Source organism: Lasiodiplodia theobromae (assembly GCF_012971845.1).
Source record: "Lasiodiplodia theobromae strain AM2As chromosome Unknown scaffold_21, whole genome shotgun sequence".
NCBI lineage: Eukaryota > Fungi > Ascomycota > Dothideomycetes > Botryosphaeriales > Botryosphaeriaceae > Lasiodiplodia > Lasiodiplodia theobromae.
The window spans coordinates 98,424-115,199 of record NW_023336419.1 but is presented as its reverse complement, the minus strand read 5'-3'; the positions used below and the strand labels follow the sequence as shown (position 1 = coordinate 115,199).

The window sequence follows — 16,776 nt, the reverse complement described above, 5'->3', positions numbered from 1 at the left end:
AATCCAATTCGTGCAACGCCAGCTGCTTGCCCGATGCTTCGGGAGACCCAAAAATGCCGAAATCCATGTACCTAACCCCACACGCCCAACTGAGTTGCAGACCGCCGCCATGCCGTCATGCTATGCCCGATTATTGCCCTCGTTATCTAGCAGACCTGGTATCATTCGTAAACTCGTGCAGAATTTCCATCAAAGTACGTGCCACCCATGGTTTAGTCCTCATCCTTTTCAGTCACCCTGCCTCCTTCTGTCAAGATCACCACACTGATGCAAGACGCATATGCCTCTCTGATTGCGCAGGCCATGCACGTCTTTTTGATGTTTGCGACAATTGCGTGATGGCCTGTCTGCGCGCACCACGACCGGGCAAACACTTCATTGTCGCTGACGCCAAGCGCTTCGATGACGAGCACGCAATCCAGATGCGTGGATACCGGTTCCTGCATCGAAGCAAGCGTGGTTCGAGAGGTGTTGCGTGAAGCCATTTGCGAAGAATCCGAATGTGACAGGCCAGAGCCTTGGCTCCATTCCGTGATGTCGACAAGACCATCGTCCACTCGAATTGCCTTAAATTTGTAGTCGAAGAAGAGCACTACAGAAGCACCGTCAGGACGTCTGAGAAGGCAAAAAGGTGCACATGCGTATTGACTTACCATGCGGTCCCTGACGACAGGGATATGCCGCGACAAAATCCACGTCGTAGACTAGCCGCATCGGCCAGCTATCCCCGCCACAAGCAAACATTATTGATGCATCAAACAACAATGGCGCTCCTTCCCCTCCGTGCTTGAGCATTGGCTGCTCCTTGACGGGGTGGAAGCTCAGCTTCTGCACCCGTATGTCGTCCGTAATGTCTTCCATCTCGGGCATGACCAAGTCGTAGTCGCCAAGCGGATACTCGTCCTCTTCCGGACCAAGAGGATCTGTGCGCACCTTCACAGACTCCACATCCGATGGTGTTAGCCGGATCTTGGGAGGCGATATCTGGTTGATCTTGACGCATTCTGTGCGCTTGAGATCCGGGCTGTAGTAGCAAGGGCCAATCCAACCCGTTACCTGCTTGACTCCTCTTGATGCGCCAATGACCTTTCCCACAATGCATTTGTAGGACCAGTATGTATTAGCCCTGTACTGGAACCCGGAAGCCGGTGCAACGTGTGTGAGGTATTTGAGAGATGGACCAGTCTCCTTGTCACAGTCGATCAGAGAGTTCATGAGGAGCCACGGTAAAGTTGGGCCGGGAAGTATCACGCCCGCGAACCAGGACATGGCGTCTGCCGAACGGTCCTCAAGCGGTACCTCGTAGCGGTTTTGTTCCTCAAGGACGTAATCGAGTTCCTGCATGTTTGGCCATTTTAGCGTCTTTGCGAAGAGCCGCAATGCCTCCTTTTGCTTCTTTTTGTTCGTCAACTGGAAGCTGAACACGCTCTCATTCGATGATGTGCGCGACTTCTTGATCGTCATATTTTCCAACCAACGTTCCGCTAATGCAAGGTCCCATAACACCTTGGGAGGAAGCGCACCGATCAGAGTTCTCTTCGCTTGAGCGAGGTGCATATCGTGGTGCACCCGGAGGTACAGTTCGACGGCGAGCAGGAGCTGGTGGAAGAATTTCGTTTTTCTGGCGCCATCTTTGCTGTCGAAGAATTTGGCAACCACATGATTCTTCGGTTGGCTGAAATCAATCCACTCTGGGTTCGTAAGAACGGTGAACAGGGCAACGATCTGCTGCTCCAGCCCAGTGTTGTCATCAGCATTCGAGCTGTCCAGCAGAGTGTCGTACAAATCATGATGGAGTTCCTCAGGATCCTATGGTAGTCACGTCAGATATCAAGTAACCGAACTCCTTCACGAATCGAACAGAGCCGGGGTAAAACGAACATCGTCCTGGAATCCCTTCTCCAAATTGCGCAGCCGATCCAGTATGTGGCCCAACTTTATCTTGCGTGGCTGAATAGACCCGCCGCCGTACTTAAGCTTTGGCTTCAAGCTTCCCGACAGGCTGACTTTGTAATTGAGCGTCGTGGTCCCGGGCATCCAACCAAATGCATAGGCCATACAAGGTTGCTCCAGTGCGAGCCACGGATACGCGCTGCCGGATGACGTGGTTTGCGACATGGTTATGTCTTTGTATGCCTCGTGCTGGTACTGGGCGCGGTCATTCCGCTCGGCGTCATCTCCCTCCATTATGGCAAAAAAGCGGTAGTAGCCCGCGGGCGCACCGGGCGCGTCCTCGACGCGGCCCTTGAAAATGCTCGTGCCGGCGCTTATGAGCTCATCGGCCTGAGCTTGGTCCAGCATGGACTCGAGCGTGTAGCCGCGGGGTGGCCATTGTCGGCCAGCGGCTGGGCGGAATTCTTCGAGCAACGAGCTTCCGCGCCGGTGCTGGGCAGGCGATGCGGGCTTTTTCAGCGGATATTCGGGGGAGCTTGCTTTGCGGTGACGGATGGGCATGTCCAGCGCCCACTCGTCGTCGACCATCAAGGGCTGGATGGGATCGGAGACGTGACGTTGGGCGCGTGGACGGTGCGCGGGCGGGGCGGTGTGTGGGGTTGTGGTGAGTGCTCTGGAAGCTTTCCGCACCTGGCACAGACAGTGAGAAACGGCCTCTACTTTAGCGGGCGTGGAGGGGAAAGGGCCGGCCCGAAAAGATCAGGTTTGGGTTTACCTACCGGTGTGTATGAAGGTGAAACTGCCCATTGCGGCTCCGGTGAAGCTGAATATCGCGGCCTCCACCGCTCGCTGGAAAACCGCTCGTCAATGCTGGACGCATTGACCGACGACAGCCGCGAAAGGCTGTCCGTCGTCAACGCTGTTGTGGCCATGATTTTTTTTTTCTTTTTCACGGGAACTATGCAGCGGGCGGGAACTCGTGTGACTATCAAAGTCGCGCGGCTTAGCTTCAAGCTATGTATGCAGGAGACTTCAAAAAAACTCGCAGTAAAGTCCGCGCAGAAATTGAGCGGCAGAGACAGACCACGTAGACTCACGTTCATTTCACAGTTCGCCTGGCTCTTGAGACATGCGGCGGCTATGCGTGCATATGGGGTACCAATGCGCCTGCGGTGCTGCCAACAGGCGTTTGCGCGGCGGCCCTGGATGGACAAAGACAGCGAATCGGCCTGCGGCTGGACATGCAGCGTGATGCGCGAGTCTGCAGGGCCCACGGGGCGGAGCGTTGGGGGGCTGGAAAGGCGGGAGACGAGGGAGCAAGCCGTCTCAGAGCCGGGTACACGAGCGACGCGGCTGGGCGGCTGTGGAGATGCGTAGGGCAGCAGCGCGACGGCAGGTACTTGATTCTCTGCCGGTGCTGGGCGGATCTTCGATAGCGATGCTGATGCAGCAGCCCGAGACCGCGCCATGCGACTGCCCTCATCCTGCAGAGATCGCACGTCGAAGACGGGTGTGCGTCGTAGGTCGCCTCCCTGTCGTGGGCACAGCGATTCGACACCTTGTAAGGCTGTTGGCCGACCAGCGAGGTTGCCGGGGATGGCGCACCTCAAGCTTATTGGACCAGCGCAGCACCCGCCGCCCCTGTTCTCTCGTGAAGGCTCCGCTTCCTATCGCTATGACGAGAGCAAAGAGCATCGTGACTCGGTTTCGGCCGCTCGCTACGTTCCAATTGAGAGCAGCTTGCAGCCGCCCTCGTTCAATCAAGAAGGTTGATAGTCGCGGCACGCGACATCCGGGCCAATTGCACCCGCGCTGCCGGCATCACTTCTAGCGTGCTGTCAGCCTTGATAGAGGTGCTCGGAAGCTTCCATAGACGAACTATTCTGGTCCTCCATTCTAGAAAAGTCAAGAAAAAAAAGCCAGGCAAAAGCGCTGGCCGCAAATCCTGCATAACACCCTTGGTGGTATCCGCTATGCAATGCAATGCAATGCTGTCCCCCAACGCCGACTTTCGATATGCTCCACCCTTTCCCTTGCTCCGGTCCGTTCGCCGCGATTCCTCGTGCCACGTTCAGCTCAGGATCTCCGCCGGGATAAAATCATCTCCAAGGCCACACAGTTCCTTGCGTCGCCGGGACATCTCTATCCAATCCAAGCAGACCATTATCAGAAGCAACCGCCTATACACCGGTTTCCATCAATCACTCCGAATCCTCTGGATCTTGCGCCATCACGTAGCCATCGCCCCGCTCCACCAGGCTCCTGTAGTAGTCTACCAGAACCTCCGGTTTTGGCACGATCCGCCATTGCAGGCGCGTAAGGAACTCCAGCTCGAGCAGGGCCAGTTCGCGCGTGCTGACGCCTCCTACTCTTGCGTAGGTATTATTTGTCCAGAAGCTGTCGCTGAGGCCCTTGGAAGCTACCGTGGCGGCAGCGATGAGGAAACGATGGACGGTCAGACTGCTGATGGTGAAGGCAGGATAGAGAAGGCAGAGCCGGTCGATGTAATACACCATGGAAAGGAGAATTGGCGGCGAGAGAGTGGCATGTACAATGAGACGGTTGAGGTAATCGCGGACGGAAATGCTCGGCGGGGCACTAAAGCTGGGTTAGGATCGCGGTTGACGCGTGCCAGAGCTCGCCCGGAGGGACCCACAACCAGGGCTATGGAGCTTGCTGGGCCGCTGGCACGGGCAGGGCGGGTACGTACCGGGAGTGGAAGCGCGTCAGTTGGCCGTCCTGCAGCGGGAGGGCGTCGTTCAGCCGCACCAGCTCCATGAGCATGTCGGAGATCAGAACGCCCAGGTCCTTGACATCGCACGTCTCATAGCGGACGGGCATGACTTTGGCGTCTGGGTGGAGCGCATCTTGCTGGTGTTCCTGCTGCTCTCCGTCGCGCTGGGCGGCGCTCGAGACAGTGGCAGGCTGCGGGGTCACCCGCGGCTGCGGCTCTTGAGGGCCTTCCGTGGTGGCTACGTCGGCGGCGTCGGCGAAGGTCTCCCTCCGCTTGGCTGCCCTCGGGCTCTGGTGTAGTGGGTCGGCGCTGGCGCTGGACTGCCTCTTGCCCTGGGTCGGGCGGAACGTAGGCGGGTAGTCGTTGGGCGTGTACTGGGTTGCGGCATCAGAGGTCTGCCGCTTGGGTATCGGTGATCGGGCGTGTTGGACAGAGGCGGAGGTTGTGGGTACCAGCGATGGGGAGGCATCTATGCGCCGGGACGAAGGAGGCGCCGCGGCAGCTGCAGGGGTGAAGACGCGCGGGGAGGCAGCGCTGGAGGTGGACGAGCGGCACGAGGCATTGTACGGCCGCGACGGGGTGTGGAAGGGAGCGCTCGGCGAGTTGGAGGCGGAGAAGGTTGGCGAGGGAGAGTGCAACATGGCCATCGTCAGGCGCTCACGAAGTTTTTGCAGCAGGAGTGGGTAGCCGGCCGACGCATGTTCTTGCCTTCGCTCTCTCCGCGGGCAGCTCAGCGTTCGGCGGCGCGATGCGGGCGAGACCAGCGAGCGAGCAACGAGCAGGAGGAGCGCCGCCAGACCAGAAGTAGGGATCCAGGCTTGCGGAGGGCCGGCCGCCGTTATTTATCTCGACTATGCAGGCGTGCGGGTGGCTGCCAAGTATCCACGAGGGGCGACAATTGGCTGTCATTTCATCACGGATCACGGTGCCGGCAGCGCGAACGAGGATCAGCCAGCGTGCGCTTCGTCGATGTGCCGGCCCGTCCACCAGCGCCAGGCTGTCGTAGGGCTGCAACGCCGCCGCCTGTTCGCGACCTGAGAAACGGCCCGTCAAAACTCTGCGCTCCTAACCTCTTTCGCCCGCTTGTGTCATGCTCAAGGACCTTGATGGCATAGTCACGTTGCCTCGGAGCGTTTACCGGCGCTATCTTAGGGCCCCCCGCTCCGCACTTCTGCAACCGGTCGAACAAAAAGGGTATATTGCCAGCAGCTGTCCCGCTGCACTACGGAATTAATAACAATACAAGAAACGAACAAATCCATGCCTGTCTAAACACCGAACGCCGTGTTCCCGAGCTCGTTTGCTGCCGGCCTCAGCCCGCCATCTCGTGCACTTGAGGCTTCTTGGGGACCGGGGACGGCAGAGGTGGGGGTGGAGACGACGCCGGCGGCGGTGGGCTGCCCGTATTGGACGATCTCGAGACGCTGCGTCCTTGCATCAGCCTTGCGAAATAAGCGTTCGGACTCGACGAAAGCTGTACGAACCCGTCTGACACCATGGCATTGTGGTGCGGATACATGCCAACCTCGGTGAAGTACGACCGCGGATGGCCCCCGGACTGCCCTGTGCTGTACTCATCGCCGGCCGGCGAGTACGATGGCGGGCCGCCGCCGCCCATGTTAGACCGCTGGAGGTAGGGGCTGTTCTGCGGGAACATGCCGACTGGCGACTGGAACATGGGCGGGCTGCCCGCCGCTGCGTGGGGACTCATTGAAATCGATTGACGCTTCACCTTCTCTTTCAAAGACTTGGTGCGGCCAACGTAAAAGAACAAAGCAGCCATGATGGCAATCACCGCGAAGGCCCCGATAACAATACCAGCGATGGCCCCTCCAGAGAGGCTGCTCGAGTGACCGCCAGCCGCTGCCGCTGTTGATTTCGAGCTCGCAGTTGCCGATGCTGCTCCCGACAGAACTGATGATGAAGCCGCTTCGTCCGGGAACTTTTCACCGGGACTCAACGAAAAGGAGCTGTCGCCAGCCTTTTGCTTCTGAACCTCCAGCGATGTGGATTTGTTCTATACAAGTCAGCGTCTTTCACTTTGTCTTCCTTTCTCTGTGTGGACTCACCGGGTTTATCACCCCAACCATTTCATAGTTGATGCATGACCCAGGAGCAGAGCAGTAAAAGAAGATTGGATCAGTGTCATTGATCCGAACTGTATAGGATGGCGGCTGCAGGACATGTCAATTTCGACGACATATCAGCTTCGGGAAAGATACTCACGTCGTCCAGTATTACATCCACTGGCTTAAACCCAGAGTAAAACCCAGCCTTTCCCACGCCAGTCATCTCATAAGGAATACATGGATACCCGTACTCGGCGCGAACGACAGAGTGATTATTTGGGTAAAATTGGAACTTGACAAAGTCGCCCACCAGCGCCTGTGTAACGTCCGGTTCAAACTTATGATCTGCTTTCCCCACAAGAACCGTATGAGTAGTGGCGGCCGAGCTGGTAGCTGAAGACGCTGTTTGAGTTGTAGGAGAGCCGCTGCTCTGAGCAGAGGCGCCCATGCCGAGAAGAGCAAGGCCGCAAGCCACCGCTCTGAGTAATCGATGTGACTGATGCATCAGGTCTGTTGGGACGAATAATGTCGCAGAAGTTGAGAGACTCTTGAACGGAGGCAAAGAGGTGGGGACGATCCAACAATATGAGAATGAGAATAAGGCAACAAAGGAATCGGCAGGCGGAGCTATGAACGCCGGCCAAGAGAGCCTGGATGTAGAACGCAAGCCACAAAGCGTGCCACTGATCGGCTCTCAAAGAGCTAGTGTTGCTCGATACGCCTGTTTTGTGGTCTCGGTCCTCGGGCTGTGTCCAAGTAACACGGTGGTAAAACCAGCGTTCCTCGTCACCCCGCTGCACACGCCCCCTCATATATCTCAGTCGCTCTGAATTCATCGTAAATATACGCAAAAGTAGACTGTGCCTCGTTTCTGTGGGAGTTAGACCCTTGAAAAATCAAACCCTCATGTGCATAGAGTGTTCATGAGTAGTGCTTCCCTCAGAGCCAAGGTGGGTACCACGGCTGGGGGCAAGCCTCACAAAGACAGGCGGGAATTGGAGTGACCAGGAGAACAAAGTCTTTCCCCGAATTGGCATAAAGGCAGAATAACGGGGTTCGGGGGCCTTGTGGAAAGGTGTTGGACATCGTTACCAAACGGTAGTGCAAGATCCCGCCTCTGACAGCCTAACAATAGAACAAATGGGGTACAAATGTTATTGCTTCCAGTTACGCAGCAAGTATACCAACTTTGCATAGCCACGACTTGTGCGTGAGGACGGCGTGGGAAAGAAATGATTCCATTGCGAATGTCGAAACACTGACAAAATGCATGCGGGCTTTGATTCATGGTTTCGTTTTCCATATTCAAGGCTTTATTTGAGGAATCTGCAAAGTCAGTCTCAGCTTGTCTCCACGCGTCCAGGGTCAGACACAATTCATTCCAATGCCGGAGGCTCAGCTGGAACGCTCAATGATCGTCTAGATCACATTTATCCTTGGAAATAGCATATCGCACCCCTGGTTTAGCGTGCGTTTTCAGGGCAGTATCCCCAAAGCCGTTATGATATTAGGCATTTAAGGCTTTTGCGATCAGTCGTGAGCCATACCAGCAGCAATGTCGTCCGACTGCGTGACGATGAGGAATATTTGCCCTTCTCGTCGGCAATGCGATGGAGCATCTTGATTTGAGAATCCTCCTCTCAGTAAGGGTATTGGTCCTCGGCATGATTGGCAGGCGCCATAACACTCTGCGTTGTTCCAACAAAAAGCGCCGGAAATTGCCTTGCCCTCCATTTGCATTCGGGTTGCTCCAACCGTTGCATCCAGTCGTACTGTCCCATAATCACTCGCCTGTTGTCCTTCTCGCATCGGGCATGTTCTTCCTCTCCTTGGCGGTAGCCTTCTTGCGCCTCCTCTCGATGAGTCTTTCTCTCTGCTTGCCCTTCATGTTGGAGAACTGGTCCACGAGAGCTCGCTTCTTGACCTCGGCTATAGCATCAAAGTGTCAGTACATTGTTCACCAAATGAAGTAACGCCTGAACAAGTGGAACAACTTACACTTCTTCAAGAAGTACGGCGTCTTGCCCTCCTTCACTGCCTCCTTCTCTTGCTTCTTGTGCTCGCGGATAACCTTTTCCCGTCGCTCCTTAGACTCCTTGGCCTTCTTCTGACTTTCCATGCTCAATAGCTTCCGTTTCAGAATCTCCTTGTCTTCTTCGCTCTTCGTCTTCTTGATGGATGCCTTCAATTCAGCCATTTCGGAGTCACGGTACTGATCAAGGAAGGCGTAATTGTGCTTGAGCTTGTTCGAATCGAGAGGACCAGAAAGCGTATCGAAGCGCGGGTCGCGGGCAGCACGCTTCTTGGAAGCAAGAACCTCCCTCTTGCGGCTGACCGGCCTCTTGCTGGACATGACGGCGGGCGCATGCTTGGACGAGCGGGATTTTGCCTTCTTGCCGGAATCTTCCTGGTCGGAGTTGGACGATTCCGAGTCATCATCGGACGAGCCTTCGTCGTCGGGTTCCGGCGCCTTTGCCTTCTTCGAAGGGTTCTTGGTGTTGCTCCCCGCCGCCTTGGCTTCCTTCAGCTCTCTCAAGCGCTCGCGCAGAGCCTGCAACTTGTCCTCTTGGTCCGCTGTATGATCCGAACCCCGCTTCCGTTTCCTACTGCTGTCCTTCTGCTTCGAGAGTGAATCCTGGGCCTTCGCGAGCGCGCCAAACGAGACTTTGCTAAGTTGTTCCTGGACGTCTCCGCCGTTGTCTGACTATATTCCGGCGGGAAAGTAAGCATTTGGCGTCGCAAACCAAGAAAATTACTGAGAGCGTACCTCGGCATCATCCATATCCTCATCCTGGTCACCGTCGGACTCGGGTTCTGAGCTTTCAATCTCTCCACCATCGCCGGTTGCTAGCACGGAGGGCGAGCTGGCCTCGAGCTCGTCGGAGTATGGTTCGTCATCGGAGTCGTCCTCGCGCGCGCGCAGCGAGCGGCTTAGATTCCGCGATAGCACCATTTTCGCGCAGAGGTGTGGTTGTTGTTACTGCAGTGTCGCACCTCCACAGCCGGGAAGTTTTCAGCGGGTTCCGCACAGACCACTCGCGCATATCCCCGGCCCACTTGCAAACCCCGGCCGGTGACGACCGGCATGGTAGCAAGCCCGCTCTCCACAAAAAGCAATTGTGTCGGGACAGCTGCAAGCATGGACAGCCGAGGCTGCTCACCTACGCTTCATCAATCACCACGCACTGCGAAAATCATGAAGGATGCGTAAGATTGACTCCGTAGTCAAGAGCTCAAAGACCTCGTTCTTGGGAATGTAGTCGAGTATGTAGAGCCTACCGCTTTTTCTTGGACCCTGATTTTTCCTTTGATCTGTGCCTGGTAGTAGTTTAGTCGTTTAGACAGCTTGTCCAAAGGCGAGAGTGCGAAAGACTGCCGAAACGCTGTAAAAGACGGGATGTTGATGCAGGACGTTGGTGCAAAGCCTCTTTTCGGGGTGCTACCCGAATCCTACGACGTGTGGGTACTGTAAAGCAAAAAGGCATCTGCTGATTTGTTCGGCTCGCATAACATCAATCGCGAGGATCGGCATTGAGCTTTCAGCCCTACCGTATCGTGGAGTCGGTTTCGGAAGCTTGCCGCAGAGCTCCGCCGCTAGTCCCACACGATTCCTGCGAAACTCAAACCTCATCTCATCCCTTGTTCACTGGCCCATCATCCATCGTCATACCATGCCACGCCAAGGGCAACAGTTTGAAACCAGCTGGCGTGCTGGCGACTCTGTCTCACTTCAGAAAACTGTCCAATTCCCTTCATCGACCTACAGGGACCAGGCCCGGTGCGAGAATGCGAAAACTTTCGAGATTGTGGGACACGCAATATTTCATTCGAGTGACTGACGCGAGAAACACGACCAGGAAACTGCTGTTGTAGAGAATTGGCCGTGCTGGTGTTACAGAAATTGAGCCTTGGTCGTCTGGTATAAGAACGAAGCGATAGGTACGAATACCCTGGGCATTGCCTCCAGTGAGACCGTTCGGAAGAAGAAAGAGGATGTAGGGAATATACGAAGAGAGCCCGTGCTGTGGTGCAGGTGATTGCACGTGTGAGATGAGTTCACATGGTGCTGCGCTGTCTTTTTGCTCTCCGTTTCGTTCGCTGGTGTGTTGCGTTAGGTGTACATCACCATGAACAATTCTTGCCGCGGGGGTGCAATGTTAACACACGCGTGGTGATGGACAAAGAGCGTCGATGTTCCGCTGGGTGGACATCAAGGATGCACTGGTGAATGGTCAGCGCAGCTTTAGCGGCCATGTTGAGTTAGTCGCAAGACGTTGAGGTAGCCTTGTTGGGAGAGCGCCACTACGGACCCCGGTATATGAAGCTATTAGCCGGTCTACACGGGTATAGTCAGGTGTATCCATGGTCTACTTGTCACAGGCAACTACCACCAGATACAGCTCGTGGGCAAGGGCCACGGGTGCAGCAACCCTAAGTTCGATCCTGACTCCAAAACAGACGGTCCCTGAAGAGTCTGTTTATTATCGGGCACCACCCCCAGTCGCCTAACAAGAGTTGACGTAAACCTGAACCCTTTCCTCTGTGTTAGTTGAATACGGCTGATGGCGTGCTAGGCTCTGTGAGTCTGCTGGTGAGACGGGGAAATTCCTCACACAGATAACAGCTCGGGAGCCGTCGATATTTTTTTAACCTTTTTTTATTTAAAAAAAAAATCCTCTTTTCTATGTATACGTCTCTTCTCTAAGGATAAAGTACGAGTAACGAGAAGTATATATAACAGCACTTTTTGTAACCCCTAGTATTATAATGTCTATAGAGCGGTGAAGCACTGAGAAGGTCGGTGCACTTCTGAAGACTAAGATCAACATTACATATCATGGAAGTCTCCGTCTCTGAAGAGGATACGTGGATTCGATGGCACGGTTGTTTCTCTTTGGGTGAAAGGGGCAGCGCGTCCGTCGAAGAGCGGTGACGCATTCAGGGACATCGGCCAAGCGGATTCATACTAAAATCACCGACTGTGACGCAACATTCGTTTGCACTGAATCATGTGTTGCACGGTTCTAATGCACTCAATAAAAAAATAACCCAGTACCGCATTCGAGTTCGTGGTCGTAGTCATCGCGTCATGAACATACGACCATAAAGGCTTATAATCTGCAATAATAGAGCAACGAGAAATCCTCATGCCGAATCCCCCAAGCATATTACGTTAATAAAGAAATAGCGGGATGCCGCAGAACTGCAATCTTCCTCTGTAAAAATCGGGACACCAAAGCTAAGCCGCTCAACTCATCGAGACGCCAGGCCGCCCTCCAGATCCCTCGGTAAAGTCCGGCGTGTAAGGTATGCAGTGAAGAGGAGAATTGGGAAATCTCTCTAGCAGCACTTGCCCTGCTTCGCCTCGGTCTCAGCCGAGTTCGTGATCTCGATAACTCTGCGCTCGCCACCAATGGCGTTTTGTGCGGAGTCGCCCTGGTCCAGTGCCTTCTGCGAGACAATGCGGTAGATCTCTGTATTTTGCTCCTATTAGTATGAGATACGCGAGAAAATAGGGATGGGTGGAAATCAAGTATTTGGTTGGTTCAGCCCTGGCGCATTGTTGCTGCCTGATGACCGATACTCCCGAGAACGGTACCCAAACACTTGAACGCCAAAGGCTCGCCGCAAACAAAGCGGTGTGCGCATGGGAGAGGGATTTCGTACCGGTCAGGATGTTCTGGAAAGCAAGCTCGACGTTGCTGGCGTCCAGAGCGGACGTCTCGATGAAGGAAAGGTTGTTCTCGCCTGCGACGAACCGCGTCAGTATCCGGCAGGCGGAAACAAGAAAGCCGGCATCTACGTACTTGCGAATTGCTTGGCCTCCTCGGTGGGCACAGCTCTCAGATGCCGCAGATCGCTCTTGTTTCCAACCAGCATGATGACGATGTTCGAGTCGGCATGGTCCCTCAACTCCTTCAACCACCTGGTGACGTTCTCGTACGTCTGGTGCTTGCTGATGTCGTAGACGAGCAGCGCACCGACGGCGCCTCTGTAGTATGCGGAGGTGATGGCGCGGTAGCGCTCCTGACCAGCAGTGTCCCAAATCTGGGCCTTGATCGTCTTGGCATCAACCTGGATGGAGCGCGTGGCGAATTCGACACCGATGGTAGACTTGGAGTCGAGGTTGAACTCGTTGCGCGTGAAACGGCTCAAAAGGTTGGATTTACCAACGCCGGAATCTCCTATGAGGACAACTGTGAGGGGAAGCGGTGAGCGTACGTCGGGCACGACACAATCTCTGGACGCGGGTACCTTTGAAGAGGAACTGGAAGCAGGGCGGGTTAGCTCTATATCACATCGCAAGGCGCGAAACGAGGGCGGGGGTCGCTCACATCATACTCGTCGTTTGCCATTGTTGCGGAGGGAAGCTAGAACAGCCTAGAGGGTGCGGGCGACTGGGTAGATGGTGCGCGAATTGGGCGAAGGTTGCGGACCGAGGCTGGAGAGCGAAGGCGCAAAGGGGAAGGAGAGGTGCGGTCGCGAGGGAGAGTGTCAGGGTGGTGGAGCAGCTTGTGGATGTTCGGTGGCCTCCTCGCTGGCTGATGCGGCGCCCGGTATCTGCACGTGACGCAAACCCGCCGCCAAAAGTGGTGGCCGCGCGTTGACCGCCCAATGATATAGGGGAGCGCATGCGCCGCGGCGGGCCTGGCACCAGCGAGAACCGCCCATGGGCGGGAAGCAGCATGGCTAGCGGCCGCCACTTAGACCTTCGTAGAGAGCTGCGACAGCTGCTGCCCGAGCGCATTCCCGCTGTTCTATCAAGCGCAACTTTCATGTACGGGCCTGGATGGCCTCCTCAACGAGGGGGAGCAGGCGGGCAGCTCATTTGCTGTTGGGGAAGTACATTCGGATAACACCGTCGTTTTCTTGGCTGTAATAATCCGCATTCGGGCGGCAGCGTCATCTCCTCACGGCGTGCATCTTTCCAGCTGTCGCTGCCTGACGGCGTCATCGCGCCTGTTGGAAAAGGTGGCCGCTAGCGCTAACAAGGTCCGTGCGTAGCGAGCGGCAGCAAGACCCTACTGTCATGCCCCGCCGCCCCGCCATTTAAATTCCGCCCCGCGTTTGCTTCCCTTTCCGCTCCGCCATCTTCTGACAACCAACCACCGTCCATCGCTACACTTGCGCAACCGAAGAGCACCGCGACAAGCCCTATATCTTTGCTTGTGGCGAGCTCAAATTTCCAGCTTCGCCGAAGTGGCGCATGCCCAGATACTTTAAACCTGAGCATCTCTCAGCAAAGTTGGCCGTACACCTTCCAAGTACAGCATCTGACAAGATGTCCGTACTTATCCCTTCCCCCATATTTGGCAGTTATGGCTACACTTATGCGTTCAAAACTTAGTGGCCCCGTCAAATCTCAGTACCCAGTCCAATGCTATAGCAAACCTTGCCATGGCGCGTAGTCAAGAGCGTCTCAGGAAGAGACCCAGACCTTTGTCTGAATCTCCCAAGCGGCGGGAAAACCCAATACTCACGACAGATACCGTGATTGCCCGAAGAGCCTATCGTCCTCCTACCCCTCCGGAACGCTTCCGCCAAGGACCAGCTAATCGTCATGAATTCCTCGCCACATTCGCTCAGAAGAACAACCAAAATGACAGGCACACGAGGAAGAGGAGGCAGCAGTCTACTCCACCCCGCGACTCACATGAGAATCAGCTCAATGCCCAAGGCATACTACGGCCAAAGTTCCGCAGCCCCGCTCTGACTTGCCCACACTGGCTACGTCACCATCTCGGATGGGAGACGAAAGGATGCAGGGAGACCGAGAGGGACTGTGATAGTGCGCACTACTACACAGGCCACGTGCTAGACCAGCCCGGCATGCACAAGGTGATACATTCATCCAACGTAGGCTTCCTCTATCCCAAGCAGTTCAGATGCAAGGTCGATCTCGACGCCCAAAGGGGCCATGGTCGTCCTTGTAAGAACCGGGCAAAGTGCAAGTACAGGCATCGTGGAGAGATGAACCCTGTGCCGGATGGAGCCTACGTCTTCATCCAGGCGCATCAGGACCAATTCAACAAGTTCTTCAAGGAATTCTCAGATGGCTCAGAGAAGACAAAGTGGATCAATATCTTCATTGGAGCGCGTAGGGCTGAGTTCGACAAGTTCCTCAAGGAAAAGGGCATTCTCCACAAGAGCAATGATGATAGCGACGTTGATGAGAAGACAGATGTGAAGGAGGAGCCGGAGAACTCTGATTGAGGACAAAAGTCTCTTAGGTTTGGGGGTTTGGTGGAGTGGTGGAAATGCTAAAAGATCAATTGTGTTTCAAGAGATACCCATCGACGGCATCGGGTTTTGCGAGATTTGCGATGATTCCAGATTAGAATAGTATGGCCCTAGACGTAACTATTCAGACTTTTCTTTTCTTTGCTTCCTTTTTCTTAGAAAAACATACGTGGATAGTTGAAGCTATCATTTGGAGGAGGATGTGGAATTAAAAATCCTACATGCACGTCTGGACGATAACTCCAGCTACCCATGACATGAGCGAAAATCAAATTCACTTCAGCCTTCAGCTGCGATACCCCTCTGTAGCTCCCAACGATCCTTGTGTTACGAAGAGTCATCTTTGAAGAGTTTAGCCCTCCAAAATTCTTCATTCATAGGCAGTTGGCTCCATTGTCCAGACGAATTTGTACGTTTTGTTAAGAATTCATGTCTGCGTCCGGACACTCCAGTCAAGTATCTAGGTGAGTAGGGTTATTTTAGTGAAAGTGTCAATCGGTGTTTTCTGGTCACCGGCTGTGATAGTAGTGTGTGCACTTTCCTCATCTCAAACGTGGTTTTTGGCCAATGATCGAATATACTCTATCAGATAGATGCAGATGAACGAATATAAACCTTAAAGAGTAAGTAATTATGGACTGAATTAAAGCATGACCCAGAAAGAGAAATCTCCGAAAACGCCTCGCGCCATTGTATGCATATATCATACAGCCTGGCGAGCCATCCATCATCATAACCAAAAAGTGCCGTATCGTCAGTCATATCAACAGCATCCACCGCCGTTTTGCCCTCTCCTCGCTGCGGCAACATCATTCATTCCCAAGTTCACAGTCCTGGCGGTATTGCCGCCGCCCGCATTCGGCCCTTTGACGCCAGATCGCCTGTCGTTCAAGTCGTACTTTCCAGCCTCAATGTTCTGATATATGCGCTCGGCGACCTCAAGGAAAGCGCGCTCAACATTTTCTCCTGATTTCGCAGACGTCTCAACATACTGCATGACTTTGTTCTGGCGACACCACTCTTCCGCCTCTTCCCGCGTGACCTGGCGCTTGTTGTCGGCGTTGGCATGGGGATGTTCCGAGTCGTTGGAGGAAGCGACAAGCGAAGAAGGTGCTAGGTCAGCCTTGTTGCCGACTAATATGACGACAATTCCCTCCTCGGCGATCTGGCGCAGATCATGGAGCCATTCCGTGACACTCTCGAAGGTAGCGCGCCGGCTGATATCGAAAACCAGCAGCGCACCACTGGCACCCCGGAAATAGCTGCGCGTAATGCTCTTGTACGTCTCCTGGCCGGCAGTGTCCCAGATGGACAGCTTCATGTGCTTCTGGTCCTGTTCGGTAAGAGCGGTGACGTCCTTCGCGCCGCCGTCGGCGTTGGGATTGTTGATTCCGAGCTCGAGCGAGGCAGGAGGGCCGACAGGTACGATGCGCGAGCCGAACTCGACGCCAATGGTCACGTCATGGTGCGGAGAGAAGCGGCCTTCGCAGAGCCGGACTGTTAGCTGGAGGAAGCGAACGGATCAAATCAGCGGGCGTTTTTGGTGAAGAGCAGGCGAGAGAAGAAGTGTCGTACACTAGATTTGCCGCAACCGGAGTCGCCTAAAGACACTATTTTCGCGATGTAGTTCCTTTGAGGTGTGTGAGCCGCCTTGCCCCCATACGGCTCAACAATACGGAAGAGCTTACCATGGTTGCGCCGGGTGCGCCATTTGGGGCGGTTGCTCCCGAGGCCGGATGAGTGTGTGGGTGTGCGGCCGGTCGACGAGGGAGGGACCGCAGGAGGCGACAGCGGCGATTAAGGCGAAGGCGCGATGGAGTCGGGTGGTGCGCGGCGGAT

General features: G+C 55.0%; 7 protein-coding genes across 7 annotated transcripts; 1 reads left to right on the top strand and 6 right to left on the bottom strand.

Annotated features, from left to right (window-relative positions):
• Positions 1 to 212: 212 nt before the first annotated feature.
• On the bottom strand, positions 213 to 2,481 carry LTHEOB_7070 (Vtc domain-containing protein; the record flags this gene model as incomplete). Its single annotated transcript, XM_035516396.1, has 3 exons — positions 213 to 592; positions 654 to 1,809; positions 1,882 to 2,481. 3 exons carry the CDS (start codon positions 2,479 to 2,481, stop codon positions 213 to 215), a joined length of 2,136 nt encoding a protein of 711 aa, XP_035371517.1.
• Positions 2,482 to 4,094: 1,613 nt separating this feature from the next.
• On the bottom strand, positions 4,095 to 5,274 carry LTHEOB_7069 (Cyclin-dependent protein kinase regulator pho80; the record flags this gene model as incomplete). Its single annotated transcript, XM_035516394.1, has 2 exons — positions 4,095 to 4,491; positions 4,604 to 5,274. The coding sequence occupies 2 exons, from the start codon at positions 5,272 to 5,274 to the stop codon at positions 4,095 to 4,097; spliced, it is 1,068 nt and encodes a 355-aa protein (XP_035371516.1).
• Positions 5,275 to 5,939: 665 nt separating this feature from the next.
• LTHEOB_7068 (Cyclin-dependent protein kinase regulator pho80 protein) lies at positions 5,940 to 7,144 on the bottom strand (the record flags this gene model as incomplete). The annotated part of the gene is made up of 3 exons (XM_035516393.1): positions 5,940 to 6,644; positions 6,697 to 6,801; positions 6,854 to 7,144. The coding sequence occupies 3 exons, from the start codon at positions 7,142 to 7,144 to the stop codon at positions 5,940 to 5,942; spliced, it is 1,101 nt and encodes a 366-aa protein (XP_035371515.1).
• A 1,335-nt stretch (positions 7,145 to 8,479) lies between these two features.
• LTHEOB_7067 (Rrna processing protein) lies at positions 8,480 to 9,649 on the bottom strand (the record flags this gene model as incomplete). The annotated part of the gene is made up of 3 exons (XM_035516392.1): positions 8,480 to 8,625; positions 8,695 to 9,400; positions 9,464 to 9,649. The coding sequence occupies 3 exons, from the start codon at positions 9,647 to 9,649 to the stop codon at positions 8,480 to 8,482; spliced, it is 1,038 nt and encodes a 345-aa protein (XP_035371514.1).
• A 2,387-nt stretch (positions 9,650 to 12,036) lies between these two features.
• LTHEOB_7066 (Ras GTPAse) lies at positions 12,037 to 13,052 on the bottom strand (the record flags this gene model as incomplete). The annotated part of the gene is made up of 5 exons (XM_035516391.1): positions 12,037 to 12,170; positions 12,364 to 12,444; positions 12,504 to 12,893; positions 12,952 to 12,964; positions 13,032 to 13,052. The coding sequence occupies 5 exons, from the start codon at positions 13,050 to 13,052 to the stop codon at positions 12,037 to 12,039; spliced, it is 639 nt and encodes a 212-aa protein (XP_035371513.1).
• A 1,474-nt stretch (positions 13,053 to 14,526) lies between these two features.
• Positions 14,527 to 14,910, top strand: LTHEOB_7065 (Fatty acid desaturase; the record flags this gene model as incomplete). The annotated part of the gene is made up of 1 exon (XM_035516390.1): positions 14,527 to 14,910. The coding sequence occupies one exon, from the start codon at positions 14,527 to 14,529 to the stop codon at positions 14,908 to 14,910; it is 384 nt and encodes a 127-aa protein (XP_035371512.1).
• Positions 14,911 to 15,700: 790 nt separating this feature from the next.
• Positions 15,701 to 16,648, bottom strand: LTHEOB_7064 (Secretion related GTPAse protein; the record flags this gene model as incomplete). The annotated part of the gene is made up of 3 exons (XM_035516389.1): positions 15,701 to 16,441; positions 16,513 to 16,567; positions 16,626 to 16,648. 3 exons carry the CDS (start codon positions 16,646 to 16,648, stop codon positions 15,701 to 15,703), a joined length of 819 nt encoding a protein of 272 aa, XP_035371511.1.
• Positions 16,649 to 16,776: the final 128 nt, after the last annotated feature.